General features: G+C 47.3%; 1 protein-coding gene across 9 annotated transcripts in view; it reads left to right on the forward strand.

The window, feature by feature from the left end:
* The window catches only part of nme7 (NME/NM23 family member 7), a 305,234-nt gene that overhangs the window by 158,652 nt on the left and 126,275 nt on the right, over positions 1 to 20,307 (forward strand). For 8 of the 9 annotated variants that reach the window (XM_038802056.1, XM_038802057.1, XM_038802053.1 and 5 more), the window contains one exon: positions 19,345 to 19,413. The exons of the other annotated variant lie outside the window; for it this stretch is intronic. In XM_038802056.1, coding sequence (XP_038657984.1) covers positions 19,345 to 19,413 — 69 coding nt within the window. The remainder of the gene's footprint in view (positions 1 to 19,344; positions 19,414 to 20,307) is intronic. 9 annotated transcript variants of the gene reach the window in all.

Consider the following 20,307-nt stretch of genomic DNA (forward strand, 5'->3'; position numbering starts at 1 on the left):
TGACCAACTAAATACACATTTTGGTTCTGTCTTCACAAAGAAGGACGCAACTAACGTACCTGGAATGTTGGGGAACACAGATTTAAATGAGAAGGGGGAGCTGAAGGAAATCGGTATTAGCAGGGAGATGATATTGGTGAAATTGATGGGATTGAAGGCCAATAAATTCCCAGGGCTTGATAACCTACATCCTAGAAATAGTGGATGCATTGGTGGACATCTTCCAAGATTCTATAGACTCTGGAACAGTCCTGACGGATTAGAGGGTCAATAGTATATTGACAATAATGTAACTCCACTATTTAAAAAGGGAAGAGAGAAAAAACAGCTATTTATAGAACAGTCAGCCTGAGAAAATGCCAGAGCCCATTACGAAAGATTTAATAGCAGAGCACTTGTAAAGTAGTGACAGAATCGAACAGTCAGTATGGATTTACAAAAGGGAAATTATGTTTGGCAAATCTACTGGAATTCTTTGAGGATGTAACTAGTCGTGTTGACAAGGGGAAGCCAGTAAATGTGGTTTATTTGGACTTTCATAAGTCCGACATAAGAGATAAGCGAGTAAAATTAAAGCGCATTGGATTGGGGAGAGGTGGATATAATGATTAAGAAAGCATATGGTATACTTGCCTTTAACAGCCAAGGCATCGTGCTTAAAACAGCGAGGCTATGCTCGAGCTGTATAAAACGTTGGTAAGGCCGAATATCGTGTGTAGTTCTAGAATCTATCCTGCAGGAAGGATATGATAACACAGGAAAGGATGCAGAGGAGATTTACCAGGATGTTGCCTCGGCTGGAGAGTTTTAGTTAGGAAAAGATATTGAACAGACTGGGGTTGTTTTCATTGGAATAGAGGGGATTGAGGGGGGTCATGCTTGAGATGTATAAAATTATGAGGGGCATCAATAGAGTAGACATGAAGAAACGTTTTGCCTTGGTGGAGGGATCAATGATCAGGGGGCATACATTTAAGATAAGGGGCAGGAGGTTTAGAGGGGATGTGAGGAAATATTTTGTTCACCGAGAGTGTCATGGGAGTCCGGAACGCAGTGCCTGAAAGGGTGGTGGAGGCAGAGACCCTCATAACATTTAAGAAGTACTTAGATGTGCACTTATGTTGCCAAGGCAGACAAGGCTATGGGCCAAGTTATGGAAAATGGGATTAGAATAGTTAGATAGTTGTTTTTGACTGCCGCAGACGTGATGGACCAAAGAGTTCAGCGGTAACAGTGACATATGTCAGCGGTAACAGTGACATATGTCAGCGGTAACAGTGGCATATGTCAGCGGTAACAGTGACATATGTCAGCGGTAACAGTGACATATGCCAGCGGTAACAGTGACATATGTGAGCAGTAACAGTGGCATATGTCAGCGGTAACAGTGGCATATGCCAGCGGTAACAGTGACATATGTGAGCAGTAACAGTGGCATATGTCAGCGGTAACAGTGGCATATGCCAGCGGTAACAGTGACATATGTGAGCAGTAACAGTGGCATATGCCAGCGGTAACAGTGACATATGTCAGCGGTAACAGTGGCATATGTCAGCGGTAACAGTGACATATGCCAGCGGTAACAGTGACATATGTGAGCAGTAACAGTGACATATGTCAGCGGTAACAGTGACATATGTCAGCGGTAACAGTGACATATGTCAGCGGTAACAGTGACATATGCCAGCGGTAACAGTGACATATGTGAGCAGTAACAGTGGCATATGTCAGCGGTAACAGTGACATATGTCAGCGGTAACAATGACATATGCCAGCGGTAACAGTGACATATGTCAGCGGTAACAGTGACATATGCCAGCGGTAACAGTGACATATGTCAGTGGTAACAGTGACATATGTCACTAGATTAGTCATCGAGAGGGTATTTGCGCTGCTCCTTTTGAAGTTTCGCTCTGATTCCCTGCCATCCGAGTCTGATCCCTTTTATCCTGTGTCTCTGCTGCTTTCCTCGTGCTCTTCACGCTGTGTTTCTGGCGCTCTTTTACCCTGTCTCTCTGCCGCTCTCCTTGTGCTCTTTACCGTGTGTCTCCGCTGCTCTCCTCATGCTCTTTTATCCTCTGTTCTTGCCATTCTCCTCGTGCTCTTTTATCCTGTCTCTCCGCCGCTCTCCTTACGTTCTTTTACCCTGTGTCTCTGCCACTCTCCTCATGTTATTTTACCCTGTGTCTCTGCCGCACTCCTCGCGTTCTTTTACCCTGTGTCTGCATCTCACCTTGCTCTCTTTATCCTGTGTCTCTGCCGTTCTCCTCGTGCTCTTTTATCCTGTCTCTCCGCCGCTGTCCACACTCACTTTTATCCTGTCTCTCCGCCGCTCTCCTTACGTTCTTTTACCCTGTGTCTCTGCCACTCTCCACGCTCTTTTACTCTGTGTCTCTGCCACTCTCCTCACGTTCTTTTACTCTGTGTCTGCATCTCACTTTGCTCTCTTTATCATGTGTCTCTGCCGTTCTCCTCATGCTCTTTTACCCTATATCTCTGCCACTCTCCTCATGCTCTTTTGCCCTGTCTCCTCACGCACCTTTGCCCTGTGTCCAGAGGCGGAGCTCCTGAGATGACGTCAGGACTCAGAAAATGTTGCGGGGCAAAAGGAAGCAGCTGGTTGGAGAGGAGCAGCACAAGCAGTGGTGAGAGGGGCAGCACAAGCAGGGGTGAGAGGGGCAGCACAAGCAGGGGTGAGAGGAGCAGCACAAGCAGGGGTGAGGGTAGCAGCAGCGGAGTGAGAGCAGTGCAAGCAGGGGTGAGAGGAGCAGCAGCCGAGCGAGAGGAGCAGCAGCGGGGGGAGAGGCGCAGCAGCGAGGGGAGAGGAGCAGCAGTGGAGCGAGGGGAGCAGCAGCGGAGCGAGGGGTGCAGCAGCGGAGCAAGAGGAGCAGCAGCGGGGGGAGAGGCGCAGCAGCGAGGGGAGAGGAGCAGCAGTGGAGCGAGGGGAGCAGCAGCGGAGCGAGGGGTGCAGCAGCGGAGCAAGAGGAGCAGCAGCGGGGCAAGAGGAGCAGCAGCGGAGCGAGGGGAGCAGCAGCGGAGCGAGGGGAGCAGCAACGGGGCGAGGGGAGCAGCAACGGGGCGAGGGGAGCAGCAGCGGGGGGTGAGGAGCAGCAGCGGAGCGAGGGGAGCAGCAGTGGAGCGAGGGGAGTAGCAACGGGGCGAGAGGAGCAGCAGCGGAGTGAGAGGAGCAGCAACGGGGCGAGGGGAGCAGCGAGGGGAGCAGCAGCGGGGGGAGAGGAGCAGCAGCGGAGTGAGAGGAGCAGCAGCGGAGTGAGAGGAGCAGCAGCGGAGTGAGAGGAGCAGCACAAGCAGGGGGAGAGGAGCAGCAGCGGGGCAAGAGGTGGAGCAGCAACGGGGTGAGGGGAGCAGCAGCGGAGCGAGGGGAGCAGCACAAGCTGGGGGAGAGGAGCAGTGCAAGCGGGTGAGACTGAAAGGCACGAGGGGGAGTGAAAATTACATGACATTGCGCTTTAAATATGATGTCACCATCAGGCAGATGAGCGGAGGATGATCACTGTGTTATTCCATGTCCTACAGCAAAGCCTGGTCTCCAGTCATCTCTGACCTCTCTACACAAGCCAAGACCTCGCTCCGCTTGCACCGTGTGGTGGTTGGTGTGCAACGACCACCCTACGTTAAAAGAATCCATGCACAGGCATCTGTGACCCAACCTCACCCCACCCCCATAAAGGAATTTTGGGACCTGGAACATCAGGACCCTTGTGGACAACCCAAACAACAGACCTGAATGTCACACTGCTATCATAGCCCAAGAACTCCAATGCCACAACATTGACATTGCTGCCCTGAGCAGGAGATGGCAAGCTTAAAGAACAAGGTAGCGGATATACCTTCTTCCAGAAAGGCAAACCAGAAAAGAGTGCTGTCTCTACGGAGTTGGCTTCACTATAAAGAAACGAGTTGATCGGAATTCTCAACGAACCCACCTGCGGGGTGAGCGTACGACCCATGACCCTATGATTCACCGTGGCCCAGAAACAGCACATCACAGCTGTCAGTGCCTACACCCCAACCCTAAATTCACTAGATGGACAAAAGAGGCATCCAACTCCAGCCTCGATCAATCGCAGTCCCGCATCCCTAAGGGAAACAAACTGATTCTCCTCAGCGACTTCAATGCTAGAGTTGAGAGGGACACAAACCTTTGGAAAGGCCTAATGGGCAGGGAATGCGCGGGGAAATCAGACACCAACTGAGTCCTCCTGACAAAATGTTTAGAACATAAACATAAACATAGGAACTTAAGCAAGGAGTCAGGAGGGCTAGAAGGAGTCACAAAAAGTCATTGGCAAATAGGGTTAAGGAAAATCCCAAGGCTTTTTACACATACATAAAAAACTAGAGGGTAGCCAGGGAAAGGCTTGGCCCACTGAAGGATAGGCAAGGGAATCTATGTGTGGAGCCAGAGGAAATGGGCGAGGTACTAATTGAATACTTTGTATCAGTATTCACCAAGGAGAAGGAATTGATGGATGTTGAGTCTGGAGAAGGGTGTGTAGATAGCCTGGGTCACATTGAGATCCAAAAAGACGAGGTGTTGGGTGTCTTGAAAAATATTAAGGTAGATAAGTCCCCAGGGCCTCATGGGATCTACCCCAGAATACCGAAGAAGGCTAGAGAGGAAATTGCTGAGGCCTTGACAAAAATCTTTGGATCCCCACTGTCTTCAGGTGATGTCCGGGAGGACTGGCGAGTGGCCAATGTTGTTCCTTTGTTTAAGAAGGGTAGCAAGAATAATCCAGGGAACTACAGGCCTAACGTCAGTGGTAGGGAAATTAATGGAGAGAATTCTTCGAGACAGGATCTACTCCCATTTGGAAGCAAATGGACGTATTAGTGAGAGGTAGCATGGTTTTGTGAAGGGGAGGTCGTGTCTCACTAACTTGATAGAGTTTTTTGAAGAGGTCACAAAGATGATTGATGCAGGTAGGGCAGTGGATGTTGTCTATATGGACTTCAGTAAGGCCTTTGACAAGGTCCCGCATGATAGACTGGTACAAAAGGTGAAGTCACACGGGATCAGGGGCGAGCTGGCAAGGTGGATACAGAACTGGCTAAGTCATAGAAGGCAGAGAGTAGCAATGGAAGAGTGCTTTTCTAATTGGAGGGCTGTGACTAGTGGTGTTCCGCAGGGATCAGTGCTGGGACCTTTGCTGTTCGTAGTACATATAAATGATTTGGAGGAAAATGTAACTGGTCTGATTAGTAAGTTTGTAGACGACACAAAGGTTGGTGGAATTGCAGATAGCGATGAGGACTGTCAGAGGATACAACAGGATTTAGATCGTTTGGAGACTTGGGCTGAGAGATGGCAGATGGGGTTTAATCCAGACAAATGTGAGGTAATGCATTTTGGAAGGTCTAATGCAAGTAGGGAATATACAGTGAATGGTAGAACCCTAAAGAGTATTGAAAGTCAGAGAGATCTAGGTGTACAGGTCCACAGGTCACTGAAAGGGGCAACACAGGTGGAGAAGGTAGTCAAGAAGGTATACGGCATGCTTGCCTTCATTGGCCGGGGCATTGAGTATAAGAATTGGCAAGAATTGCAGCTGTATCGAACCTTAGTTGGGCCACACTTGGAGTATAGTGTTCAATTCTGGTCGCCACACTTCCAGAATGATGTGGAGGCTTTAGAGAGGGTGCAGAAGAGATTTACCAGGATGTTGTCTGGTATGGAGGGCATTAGCTATGAGGAGCGGTTGAATAAACTCGGTTTGTTCTCACTGGAACGACGGAGGTTGAGGGGCGACCTGATAGAGGTCTACAAAATTATGAGGGGCATCGACAGAGTGGATAGTCAGAGGCTTTTCCCCAGGATAGAGGGGTTGATTACCAGACGGCATAGGTTTAAGGTGCATGGGGCAAGTTTTTTACACAGAGGGTAGTGGGTGCCTGGAACTCGCTGCCGGAGGAGGTGGTGGAAGCAGGGACGATGGTGACAAATACTTGAATAGGATGGGAATAGAGGGATACGGACCCAGGAAGTGTAGAAGATTGTAGTTTAGTCGGGCAGCATGGTCGGCACGGGCTTGGAGGGCAGAAGGGCCTGTTCCTGTGCTGTACTTTTCTTTGTTCTTTGTTCTATAACTTGGTCATCACAATCACCCTGTTCCACCAGAGGGACAAGCAGAAGACTTCATGGTAACAACACCCATTCCAAGCACTGGTACCTAATAGATTATACCATCGTCCAGGCGAGGCACCGCAAATACGTCCATGCCACGACCAGAACCGATGACTGCTGGACTGGCCACAGACTAATCTGCTCTACGATCCGTCACACTGGCCCCAAACCGACACAGGCAAAAGAAACTCTGCCACAGGAGATTCAATGTCACTGGACTCAAAGACCCCAAGAAGAAAGAGCTACTCAGCTGGCACCTCACAACTAACTTGGCGAAAACCAACGAGCCAGTCGCAGAACAGCCATAGCGCCAGGTCCGCCTGAAAAGCCACCAAAGTCAGCACCTGCAAGGAGACGCTGGGGATTTCGACCAGGAAACCCCAAGACTGGTTCAACGAGAATTATCAGGAGATCCAGGATCTCCTTGACCTCGAGCGCAAGGCCTTCCTGAACTGGCAGCTCCACCAAAACGCAAGTGAGAGGAAAAAAGCCTACAGGCAACTGTAGGCTGAGGGACAACAAAGATCCCGCGACATAAAGAACAGAAAGTGGGTGGAAAGAAAGCAGAATTTCAGCAACCCCCGACAACCACAATGTGAGTGGCTGCTTTAGCACAAGCAAAACAATCTATGGTCCGAGTACCCAGGGGCCCGTCCCACTTTGGTGATATGCCTGTGCACAGTTCTGTATATAGATAGCAGTGTGACCTCCAACCAGCTGGAGGTGTCAGACATCGATCGCATGACTTGAGATACCTGCCAGTTGGTAGTAAGACGTATGAGAAGATAGTCACACTTAGAATTGTTCCACTGAATTAATTTTGTAGCCTTTGTCTGTATAGTAATCTATTAGTTATCTTTCATAAATCATCTTTCTAGTTGAACAACTAGATGTTCTGTGTAGATCATTACAGCGGCTATATCACAGATTACAACATGGTACCAGAAATGCAGAACACTTAAATATAATAACGGAGAAGAAGGGGCGAAGTAGGCTGAAGAACAAAAAGAGAAGATTCTTCCGCACCAAGTCACCTAAGTCCATCTGCAACTCAAGGCGAAAAACGACTGTGAAGTTAGGGATGGAATGTTTAAAGGCACCCCACCAGCTTCAAATTTTGGGTAACATAGATAAACATTGGCGCATTTTTAAACAGCAATTTGGATTCTATATTGTAACCTTTGGCCTGCAGGCACAGCCTGACAAGAGGCGTATTGCATTGCTGCTCAAGGTAGCAAGTCCTCAAGCAGTAGAAATATACAATGCCTTTACATTCAACAGCGAAGAGGAAAGCAAGAGCTATGATGCAGTAATAAAATACTTTGATCGGTATTGCTCTCAGAGGAAAATTAAACATGTGAATGCTATATATTTCATATGCGTACCCAAAAAGAATAGATTCAATTAGAAAACCCGATCAAGATTTGTCATGCAAGTCAGCTAGCTGCACAGCAGATTAGTACGCTCAACCTAAAAGATTTTGGCGCCAATCTGGAAGAAGACGCCTGCGCCATCAGTACAGTTGAATAAGAAGCGTGGTCTCAGTGCGGGCGGCCATTTTAAGCGGCCGACCGAGTCCGCCATCTTATGTCAGCGAGGTGGCAATCGTCATGGGCCACGGCAATGTCCAGCATCTGGGAAAGTATTTTCCAAGTGTGGCCACAGAAATCATTCTGTGAAGCAATGTTTTTCATGTCCAACATTGGACCAAACTGGGTCGGTCAATGCAATTAATGAGATGCCCCTTGAAGATATATTTTCATTGATCTGATTTCAACCAAGGACACGATGAGTTTTAATATGAACACTGAAGAAGTCTTACTGACCAGTTGTGACAATAGTGATGACGAAGCTGGTATTATCAAAGACAGATGGACAATTTCAGTGATGCTGAATGACACCTTGATAAAATACAAGCTCGACACAGGAGCGAGGGCTAATCTCCTCAGTCTGTCCGATTTGCACAATCTGCGAATTAAACCGAAGGTCGTCAATTACGTGACACGACTGCAATGGGAAGGAAATTGCGACTCTGGGTGTATGTCACCTCGAAGCATGGGTGCACAACAGAAGGCACATCGTTCCATTTTCCATTGTGGACATGCAACGCGAGTCCATCTTAAGAGCGCATTCATGTGAGGCCCTGAATCTAGTTGAGCGGCTGTACGTTCGTTCCGGGCATCACTGTGACGGAGCATCATTGTGACTAGGAGCAAGATACATTGGTGCAGTTTTACGATGAAATACAAGTGAAAAGTTAAGGTGGAGGACGACAAATCAGATGAAGAGATGGAAGAGCCAAAGGAAATTCCATACTTCTGGAAGAATGTGTATGTACTCAGCGGCATGATACAGGAGCGTGATCAGCCTACGTTAAAGTATCTACAAGATGTGAATGTTAAATGTTTGAAGCTTGAACAGCCAATGAACTTCACTCTGGAGTTTATGTTTGCGCCAAATGAGTAATTCACAAATGAGATAGTAATGAAAGTATACTAGATGGAGTCGTGGCCTGACGAGTTCGACTTTTTATTCTTTGAGGAACCAGAAATTACGGGGTGCACGGGGTGCCAGATCGACTGGAAGAAAGGAAAAAATGTCACACTGAAAACTATTCAAACAAAGCGGAAGCCAAAGGGTCGGAGTGCTTGTAAAACAGTTACAAAAACTGTACCAAATGACTCATTCTTCAACTTCTTCAGTTCTCCTGAAGTTCCAGAACATGGAGTGTTAAATAAAAGTTCTGCAGCGCGACTCACTGATGACTTTGAAATTGGTCGCCTCTTGCATGATCACATAATTTTGCACTTTACAGGAGAAGCCATTGCAGGTGACAATGACTCCGATGATGGTTATTACGACGATAACTACCATAATCATGATTACAATGAGGAACGTGAAGACTCAGGTGATGAGCCAGAAGGGTGCAACCGTGAAATGCTGTTCCGGTAGTTTGGCGGGAGTGACAAGGTGATCCCAGGGGCCGTCCAGTCAGCGCAGGACACCGAGAAGTGTGAAAGCTCTAAGATGGCATCTGCAGAGGCTGAAAGTGAGATTGCAGAAGCAGGCACTTCAGATGAGAGGAACTCAGCTGCGAACAGACTGACAACTGGAAACATTATCCTCATTCAGGGGAATCTGGCTCCAGAGGCATATGGTGAATCATCTCAGGCCCACAAAATAGTTCCGGTAGTAAACTCCCAATATTCAAAAGCACGCCACCCAAAAGACATGCTGAGGAGCTGATGACTATTTCTGTATGAAGTTCGGCGACAGATGATACATATATCAACCTACCAGACGAGGATGAGCCACTAATCGGCTTTTCAGCAAAAGGTGACCCATACATTATCATATCGAGTGACGATGAGCCACCAATTGGGGCTCAGCCACAAAATAAAGAAGCAGCACTCAACATTGGGGATGTGGATCCAGCTCAGACAGCAGAGTGCGAGGCTCTGCAGCCTGCTCCTGAAGGCCATGATGTGGAGATGCCGGCGTTGGACTGGGGTGAGCACAGTAAGAAGTCTTACAGCACCAGGTTAAAGTCCAACAGGTTTGTTTCAAACACTAGCTTTCGGAGCACTGCTCCTTCCTCAGGTGAATGCTATTCACCTGAGGAAGGAGGAGTGCTCCGAAAGCTAGTGTTTGAAACAACCTGTTGGACTTTAACCTGGTGCTGTAAGACGTCTTGCTATGCTCCTGAAGGTGCAGACTTGACCCCGACCCACGTAAGTATGCCGACATTGGACGTCTCAGCAGACAATCCACAAGCAACCACTCCCATGAGGCAGTCCAGCAGCCTGACTAGTGCTACCAAAGCAAAAAAGAAAAAGAGGCGCAGTCACCCGATTCTTCTGTTAAAAAAGAAGAGGAAGAGCAGCAGAGTGGAGAATACCGTGGGTCCCACCTGCGGTACTGAACAAGAAGACGTCGGCAACGTGGCCAAAAGGCCAAAAAGTGCATGACAACGCAGCAAGAAGCATCGCGTTAGAAAACTTAAAAAGCTGGTGCCGCAGACAAAGCCAGCAAGGAAACCGGTCTTCAGGACGCATCGCACCAAGAGGCTAAACAAGATGATAAGACAAAAAAGAACTGCAAGAAAACAGGTCTTCCAGAAACAAAAGCGATATTGGGAAGCTTATAAGAGCCCAGAAGATCAAGGGGGTGATGCTGTCATATACGTCCACTAAGCTGTGCACCAGGGACACGTTCATCAGGTATATCCTGTTGTTTGAAGCACAGTTGCATCAGTATATATATTTAAAACATGTGTAAAATGATAATACAAATCATGTTTTTGTAAGACACAGTTATATGTGAATATAAATTCCAAAGGAAGGGAGATGTGGTGATATGCCAATGCACCGTTCTGTAAATACCTTGAGGGACTGTGGAGCATCCTTCTTAAATTCGGCACCATTCTTCACCTGCTCCACGATGACATGCAAGTCATGATCCTCACTAGCTGAACCACCACAGATTCACTACGTATGGAAATTGGGGTAAAACAGAGCTGTGTCATTGCACCAATGCTCTTTTCCTTGCAGCAACACTCCACCCTGTCATCCTGAAGCTCCTCACCGGAGTGGAGCTAATCTACTAGACAAGTGGGAAACTGTTCAACCTCTGATGCCTCCAGGCCAGAACCAAGGCCACCCCAACTTCTGTCCTCGAGCTGCAGTATGCAGACGACGATTGTGTGTACATTCAGAGCCGAGCTACAAACTATTGTCGATGCATTCACCAAAGCATATGCGAGAATGGGCCTCAGACTAAACATCCGGAAAACAAAGGTTTTTACCAGCCCGCTCCTGCCACACAAAACTGCCCTCCTACCATCAAGATCCACGGCAAGCCCTTGCACAATGTTGATAATTTCCCCTACGAGAGGGGCCTCCTCAAAAAGGTGGAGGACGACAAAATCAACATAGACTCCAATGTGCCAGTGCAACCGTTGGACGCCTGAAGAATAGAGTATTCGAAGACCAAGATCTCAAACCCAGCAACAAGCTCGTGGTTAACAGAGCAGCCGTGGTCCCCGCCCGCCTGAATGCATCAGAAACTAAGTGTTGATGCCGTGGACTTCCATGACAGCAAAACTGGCGGCACACCTGGACCGATTCAGCGACCGTGGAAGGGCTAGCACCGGCGACTCGTGGAACACAAGCGATTCGAAAGAGAAATGGCGCGGGACTTGCCAGGTCCGTGATTGACACTCTGGGAAATTGACAAAGCACATTACACTCCCACATGCATTCATCCCAGCCAACAAGATGGCACAGGTTGCGCTGGAGCGCACCCATCCTGCTGATGGGTCGGGCTGGGGCCACAGGGCACCTAGAACGGTGCGCTGGGGGGACACCCATACGACCTGTGGCCCTAAGTTCACAGTAGGCAGTCAGCGGCGTGCGCAGCCACATGGCTGCCTTGCAGGCCGCAGCAATGGTGCTCTGTGTCGTCCATCCACCCCAACCCCACAGCCTACCTCTGGCCAGCTATCCCCGCTCCTCCCCCCGGCCCTGGTAGATGCCCCCCCAGCCAGCGGCTCAATTGCCTGCAAACTATGGCGATGTTGGACACTTGCCGTAACCCCCCTCGCCTCCTCAACAACCACGGCGCCTGTTTCACAGGTTTTAAAAGCACAAGTGAACCTCGCTGTCGGGAATTCGCCCCAATGGAGGCGGAGAATCACAGAGGCCCTGAAGAACACCTGGTTAGGCCCGGTAATGATATACCAACGGCATTTACTGTGCGTGTGTTCTGGAACGTATTGATGCCGCTGTCGAGGCACTGGAGAATTGCGATTTGGCGTGAAACCGGCACCCGCTACAATTTCACCGGCAAAACTGATTCTCTGTCCAATCGCGTTTCCCGATTCCGGCGTCAGCCGACGGAGAATCCCGCCCAAAAGGTGTGATACAGTATCTACGTTGTGCTTGAGCGAGAGCACAACACAAGTCAGTGAATCCCGGGAGAGGCCTCCTGGCAGCCTCCAAGCCTCATGGGATACACCCAAGTCCCGCGAGGCGCCAAAAGGGGCAGGACCAAATGGCGCTCACTAAAGCAGGTCTTCAACCTACTTAAGGCCTGCCTAGCCGGGATGTACTGGCCTTCCAGGAAGGCTGCAGCCGAGCGCCAAACCGTACTGGTCCATGTGGTGATCGTAGATCTGACTAGATGCAATACAACTGAGAAAACACTAGAGGGAGCACGGGAGAGCTATAAATACACCAGGACAGGAAGTGAGGACACACTTCACGGAAGGCAGAACTCGTAGCAGGACACAGACACACAAGCAGGTAGCATTTGAGGTAGCCGTAAGTTAAGCTCTGAAGAGAGAACGAATTCACAATAAAGCATCTTCTCCACATTTGGGACTACGAGCTTTATTAAGACACGAGGAACAACACAGTCCACAAGAATGTGGACCAGGCAGAATAGCACTCTAGGGGGATGATGATCAGGGATAGTGCAGGGTGGCCCCCTGGCCCTCTTCCTGGAACAGAGGCATCTTGGCATAGCCTAGCTGGCACCTTGGCACTACCACCCTGACACTGCCAAGGTGCTTAGGTGGCACTACAAAGCTGGCAGGAGCACTGCCTGGGTGCCAGGGTGGCAGTGTAAGGGTGCCTGGGTGTCAGGACCCTAGGGGGACTATGCCCATAAAATGAAAATGGAGGGGTGGGGGTGTACAGTGCAGGACAGTACTGTCCTGGGATGTTGGGGTGTGTGATAAGTGGGGGTCCTGGAAAGGGGGGTGCCATATGGGGGTTTGGGGGGGCTGCCTGAAGAAGGAAGCCTCACTTGGGAGGGGTATATTGAGTAGTGCCTATGTATGTGCGGATGACATTTCCTGTGGGTGGGGTGTGGGGGACCCACAATCTCAATTAGATATTGGAGCATCCTTTCAAATTGGCGGCCCAATCCCCGAGTTCAGCTCCCTAGTGCTGAAAAAATTCTGTTTGGGCTAAACTGGTGAAAAACTCCCCAGGGGCCAACAAAGTGACTAAGTGTTATTGAGTAGCGGTGGGCAACTCGCTGGCAGAGCCGGCAGGAAACTCCCATGAAAAAAACAGCCGCAAATGCACATTGAAGTTTTCCCATTGAATTCCGCCCATGGACAATGTACATCAGACACCTCAAATCCTTGGAGAGATGTCACCACCGCTGCCTCTGCAAAGTCCTGCAAATCCACTGGCAGGATAGGCGTACCAACATGAGCGTCCTCTCCCAGGCCAATATCCCCAGTATTGAGACACTGGTCACGCTCAACCAGCTGCGATGGGCGGGCCACATTGCCCGCCTGCCCGACGCAAGACTGCTAAAACAAATGCTCTACTCTGAGCTCCGCATTGGCAAGTGATCACCAGGAGGGTAGAAGAAACGCTACAAGGACACTCTGGAAACCACCCTAAATAAATGCAACATCCCCATCGACACGCGGGAATCGTTTGCCTTAGAACGCACAAACTGGAGAAAAAGCATCCACGAAGGTGCCACTCACCTCGAGCATCGTAGGGTGGAGCACGCGGAGGCCAAGCATAAACAGCAGGAGGAGAACGCAGAATCCAGAGCATCCCACCCATTCTCATCATCAAGCACCACCTGCCAAACCTGTGGCCGAGTCTGCGGATCCAGGATCACACTGTTCAGCCACCGCAGAACTCACCTCCCCAGAGTGGAAGCAAGTCACCCTCGACACTGAGGGACTGCCCAAGAAGAACAGTCATCGACAGGCCTAGGTAATATTCTTGGAGCATGGGTTCAAATTCCACCTGGTAGCTGGTGAAATTTGAATTCAATTAATAAAATCTGGAATTGAAAGATATCTCAATAATTAACAATTACCTGGTTCACCATTGCCCCACAGGTAAAGAAATCTGAAGTCCTCCCTGGTCTGCCCTATATGCGACTCCACACCCACAGGAATGTGGTTGACTCTGAAATGACCTAGTAAATTCATGGGCAATTAGAGATGAGCAACAAATGCTGGCCCTGCCTCTGATGCACACATCCCATGAAAGAATAAATTATTTGATCGGAGATATTATTTTAGTTCCTCTGGAAACCAGAACTTTAAATAGAAGAATTTCCCAGTACTAGCAGAAATAATCAAATGACTTTTCCTGTGACAAACTAAAATTAACATATTTCAAACATTACTCAACAGGTAACAAATACATTGAATTAAAGAAAAGGTACTTTTGCGTCAACAAAGTAACATTATGGGAGGCATGGTGGTGCAGTGGTTAGCACAACTACCTCACTCGCCGACGACCCGGTTTCTATCCCAACCCTGGGTCACTGTCCGTGTGGAGTTTGTACATTCTCCCCATGTTTGCGTGGGTTTCACCACCACAACCCAAAAGATATGCAGGGTAAGTCGATTGGCCATGCTAAATTGCCCCTTAATTGGGGAAAAAAAGATTTGGCTACTCTAAAAAAAAAAAAAAATTTTTTTAAAAACTAATTAACATAATCGAGATACGTCTTACAACTCCTTTCTCTGTGCACCACGCTTTTGGCAGATGTATAGCATTACAAAATCCAGTTCCAAAATACTCACACCTTTCCAGCACACTCACGTCTCCCTGTCATGTCAAGTTGAATCTTCCAGGATCCTTGAAAACATCCCTCTTTGTCTGAGTAAACCAACTTCCACCAGGAAGGAGCATGTTGGTAATTTCTTGCTCCTTAAATCTCCAAAGGTCCCTTCTGTATTGTTGTCTTTGTGAACAGAGAACTAGCTCTCACCAACATCCTGCGTACTAACACCAATAGTCTTTCCTGCTCTTCAGAGCAGCTGCCTTCTCTCTTTCATTCTCATTCTCTCTCTTCTCTTCTCTCTCCAATCTCTGTCTTAGATCTGCCTAGTAACAGCAGTAAAACAAGTTTAACAAGGCATGATAGGGTGCAATCTGCCCAGCACAGGTACAAATCTGCCTCGCGACAGCAGTAGCCAGCATTCAAAAGGCATGATGAGATGCGATTTTCCCAGTAACTAGATCATAGAATCACAGAGTTTATAGTGCAGAAAGAGGCCATTCGGCTCATCGAGTCCGTACCGGCCTTTGGAAAGAGTACCATACTCCAGCCCACACTTCTACCCCACCCCTGCAACCCAGTAACCCCACCTAAACTTTTGGACACTTAAGGGCAATTTAACATGGCCAATCCACCTAACCTGCACTTCTTTGGACAGTGGGAGGAAACCGGAGCATCCAGAGGAAACCCACGCAGACATTGGGGGGGGGGGGAGTGCAAACTCCACACAGACAGTGACCTGAACGGGAATATAACCTGGGACCCTGGAGCTGTGAGGCAGCAGTGCTAACCACTAGTAGGCAACTAGACAGAATTGTGTGTAAATCACCCTATTAAGTAGAAACTGCTAGATGACTGAGAGATCAGTGGAGGCATACATATGCTAATTTCTAGAGTCAAGGACTTTGGGAGAGGCAGACAGCCAAATACAGAGAATGAAGAATCCAATGGGGAGAAATGGTTTACATCTAACCGCCTGAGAGGCCAGTTTTACATCTATGTCTTTGAGCCATGGCTGTGCATAAACCTTCCTAAAAGCAGATCTGGTATCTTCACTGGACTAAGAAAAGACATTTCCCATACTTAATTAGCAACCCTGTATTGAGTGGTGAATATAAGCTGGATTTGACTTCTAGATTTATTTATTTTGTATGCTGTTTGGGGAATGGTGAAGTCTGAAGTTCAGAGATAGAACATAGAACATACAGTGCAGAAGGAGGCCATTTGGCCAATCGAGTCTGCACCGACCCATTTAGGCCCTCACTTCCACCCTATCCCCGTAACCCAATAACCCCACCTAACCTTTTTGGACAGTAAGGGCAATTTAGCATGGCCAATCCACCTAACCTGCACGTCTTTGGACTGTGGGAGGAAACCGGAGCACCCGGAGGAAACCCACGCAGACACAGGGAGAATGTGCAGACTCCACACAGACAGTGACCCAAGCCGGGAATCAAAACTGGGATCCTGGCACTATGAAGCCAAGTGCTAACCACTATGCTACCGTGCTGCCCGTAATGTTTGATATATTTTGGAATAAGGGTTATGTTCTACATAAACTGCGTTTTTAGTGATTCATATTCTTAATTGTCCTGTTCGTGTGTAGTTGTCTCTTTAATTTAATAAATAATCTTTAATAATTGTTACACTATGACTGGGCTGGTTATTCTTACTGGTGTTTCACATGACTCCTCATACAATTCCGAAAACAAATTTATACACCCCCATGAACTGGTGTTTCAAGTTGAGATACCCTTGCAGATGGCATTGTGACACTTTCTCTCTTTTCTCTTTCTTCTCTCTGTCCAAAAAGCAACCATTCCTTTTACGTGTTGAGATGTGAAAACTCTCTCTTGGTTTTCAATAGATTTGGTTTTGGGTTTTTTCTATTCAGGACCACCTTGAAAGAAGATGTTTTAAAACATAACTGTCTTGTAGATTCACGGAGAGAAAGGATTTCTGGCAGTTAAAGGACCGAAGACTGTGGAACATTGCCTAAAAACCAGACCATCACAGGAGTGCAATTATATGAATTTAAAATCGCTTATTGTCATGAGTAGGCTTCAATGAAGTTACTGTGAAAAGCCCCTAGCCGCCACATTCCGGCGCCTGTCCGGGGAGGCTGGTACGGCAATAATTTTGACATTCAAATGGTGTTAGAATGGTGTTCAAATGGTGTTAGAAATTTGAAGTCCTTCCACAAATGGCAGTTGACACTGGTTCAATTGTGAACTTAAAATCTGAGATTAATTGTTAACCAAACGATTTGTGAGGGAAAGATCTTCTCAAAGATTACAGGTTTGGTCACAGTTCAGCTATGGTCTCATTGAATGATAGGACGGGTTCTGGCTGCTAAATATAGCCTATTCCTGTTCCTGTGCTGCTAGTAGGACAAAAATGGATGTTGAGTAGGGAGTTCAGAGGACAAAAATGGATACTAGCTAGTAAATTGAAGGAAGCCGTATGTTTGAGGGCATCAAGAGCTGTTAGCTTTTTGAATATTATATTAATGGTTTATTTAATGCTTTTGCAAAAATATATTTGCTTTTGATGGTGTCCTTGGCTTGGTAGTAGTACTCTTGCCCCTAAAGTAGACAACTGCAGATTCAAACTTCATCCAGAAACTTGAGCGCATAACACTTAATTTCTCAGATGGCCAGGTTTTTCTTCTCGCCATCCAAAGAGTTAGCAGGGAACACATTGCCTCCGACCTAACGGACATTTCACACTCGATTGAGCATTAAGTGACTGCAGGCAGGGCTCCCACCTCTCACTCATGGCGAAGTCCTGTCTTAGAGAGCTGTTGGCCATCCTGATTGGCCGGCACCTCTCCAGTCCCTGCAGCAACAACGCTGTAGTGGACAGAAGAAATGCAGGAGGATGCCTGAGACTAGGTTCAGGCACTGGAGATCCAGGTAAGTTCACAGGTCTCCAGGGCATGGAGGGTAGGGAAGGCCTGGGGCTGCGCAAAGGAGGTGATCGAGGTTTGTAAAATTAATTTATGGGATGTGGGCATTGCTGGCTAGGCCAGCATCCATTGTCCATTCCTGGATGCCCTAGCGAAGCTGGTGACGATCTGCCATCTTGAAACACTGCAGTTTTAGGACAGGCCAGGGGAGAGGGAGCTCCAGACAACACCAGACTTCACGGAGGGGTTGGGGCATGCCTGATTTCAGAAGGATGGTTTCTAATGTGGACTGTTAATTAGCCCTTTAAAGGCCTCAACTGGGGCAAGAGTGGACTTCCCAGCCAAAGTCTTGCCTGCCCCAGGGAAAAATCACTGTGTGGTCGGAGCGGTCAGGAATCTTGATGGAATCCTATCTCTTCAATTTTTACCTTACTCCCCCCACCTGCCTAAAAACCCACCTGTGTGAGAGGATAAAATTCTGGCCATAATTCAGGGAAACTTGATACGAATATATACACAAATACACATTCGGCAAGAGAAGACAGGAAAAGGTGCATCCAACCTGTCCTGAATAACTGCCACTGTAATATAAACACTCCAGCATACTGAAATTCCATTAAACATTCTGGGAGAGGTGAAAAACTGTATTTAAAATCCAGGCTAGATATTTGAAAAAATCTTTTCTCTGGCCACTTTAGGTGATCAACACTAATCTAGGAGATTACTCCAGCCTTTGGTGTCTACTTTTTGTATGAGGTTTTCTGTGCCCCAGCCAGGCACAGGTGCAGCTCTCGCTTGAATGAGTTTAGAGAATCAGCGTGAACCTCCCACCTGTTCCAGAGTCCATTAATCTCACTTCGTAAAATCTAACTTAGTCTGGCCTTGCATAACGTGAGATTGTGATCTATGGTTCGCTCTAATCTATTTAGTTCAATAAAGGTCTGGTGGAGTGCTGCACTGTAGGAGTGCTGTAACCTTCAGCCGAAAGCCATAGGTTACCCCACTCTCTAACTGGCTCGTGTTCCCATGTTAGCTGTGGCTGATCCTCATCTTCAAGTTAGAAAGTTGTGGACCACGGTCCATCGCAGAGACTTGAACGCAAGATCTGGGCTGGTATTCAAGTGCCGTGCTGTCAGGAGTGCCATGCTATCAGGAGTGCCATCTTTTGGAATGAAACATTGAGACTGTGGCTCAATGCTTCCTCTTGGCATACATAAATGATCCCATGGCATTATCCGAAGAAGATCAGGAGGAGTTCTCCATGTCCTGACAAGTATTTACCCCTCAATCCAAACCACAGGAATCTTGCCAGGTTGTAGACTTGACTAATATTTTGATAGAAGCCTATTTAAAAAATAAGATGTTGTTGCTCGTCAGGCAGAATCCTCAGACCATTGTGCTGCCAATAAGGAGACTCAACCTAGAATTCAATTCTCACTGTTTAAATCTGGTTCTCCTGTGGGCACTGGGTGGGAAAGTGGGAGAGGGGTGGAGAATAAATGTACACACCTTCTCTGGAGAAAAGGAAATTGTTGAGTAGTTTTCTTTTCTATATGGTGAAGTGCATAACTTGGCACATTATCTGATGTTAAATGAATCTGCTAGCAGGATCACCTTACTTTTCCTCCCCATAAGGTAGGAAACAACTGTATGGTGGAAGAGCTAATTTGTTGTGAAAATGAAACTGATTTAAATAACGAAAATCAACTCTTGTGGTTTACATTTTTTCTTCTACCCACAGTTTAATGTAGAACGAGTCAATGCCGAGGAGTTCTTTGAAGTATACAAAGGAGTTGTTTCTGAATACAATGTAAGTAGGAAGATGATAAAGACGATGAATGAGCATTAAAGATACTCAGCCAAAACTGTGCCAGCCTGAAAGTGGCAGGGGCATTCCTGCAAAAAAGATAAAATGCAGAAACTAACCATTAATTTTTCACTGAACCATGAATTGGCATCTTGGTCTGTACAAATCTCTAACTTGTTGTAAGTATTTTTCATAAGGAAATGTAGAGAAAAATCCTCAAATTTGTCCTTTTTTGCACTGGTATTTTGTTTTAACCTGTTCTAAAATTGTGGAAGGAGGAAACTCAGACATTTGCACTAAATGGTTGCACTGGTGTATTTTAGAATTGTGATCCAACAGGGAGCGGTTTAAATTTTTTAATGTTGTGTACCGGATACTCTTACAGTTAAAATTGGGAAAAGTCCATTCTCCTGCTTGGACAAACTTCATTTGGCTTGCTGATATATAACATTTTTAGCTGTTTATTAACTGCTGGCATTATGTAACTCTTTTTTTAAAAATAATTTTTATTGGAATTTTTTGAAAAATATATATCAACAAAACAATAATAACAATAACAATAATAATAATAAACATCCCCCGGCACCCGTAACAACAAATATAACAAACCCCCCCACCCCCCCCAACCCCAATAAACAACAGAATAAATTAACAAAAAGCAAATTAACTTAAACGCTATCCCCCCTAAACCCCCCCCACCCCCCCCGCCCTTTCCCCCCCTCCCTCACCGGGTTGCTGCTGCTGCTGACCTAGTACCTTATCGTTGAGCCAGAAAGTCGAGGAAAGGCTGCCACCTCCTAAAGAACCCTTGTACCGACCCCGTCAGGGCGAACTTGACCCTCTCCAACTTAATGAATCCCGCCATGTCATTAATCCAGGTCTCCACACTCGGAGGTC

This window comes from Scyliorhinus canicula, chromosome 7 (genome assembly GCF_902713615.1).
Source record: "Scyliorhinus canicula chromosome 7, sScyCan1.1, whole genome shotgun sequence".
Taxonomy (NCBI): domain Eukaryota; kingdom Metazoa; phylum Chordata; class Chondrichthyes; order Carcharhiniformes; family Scyliorhinidae; genus Scyliorhinus; species Scyliorhinus canicula.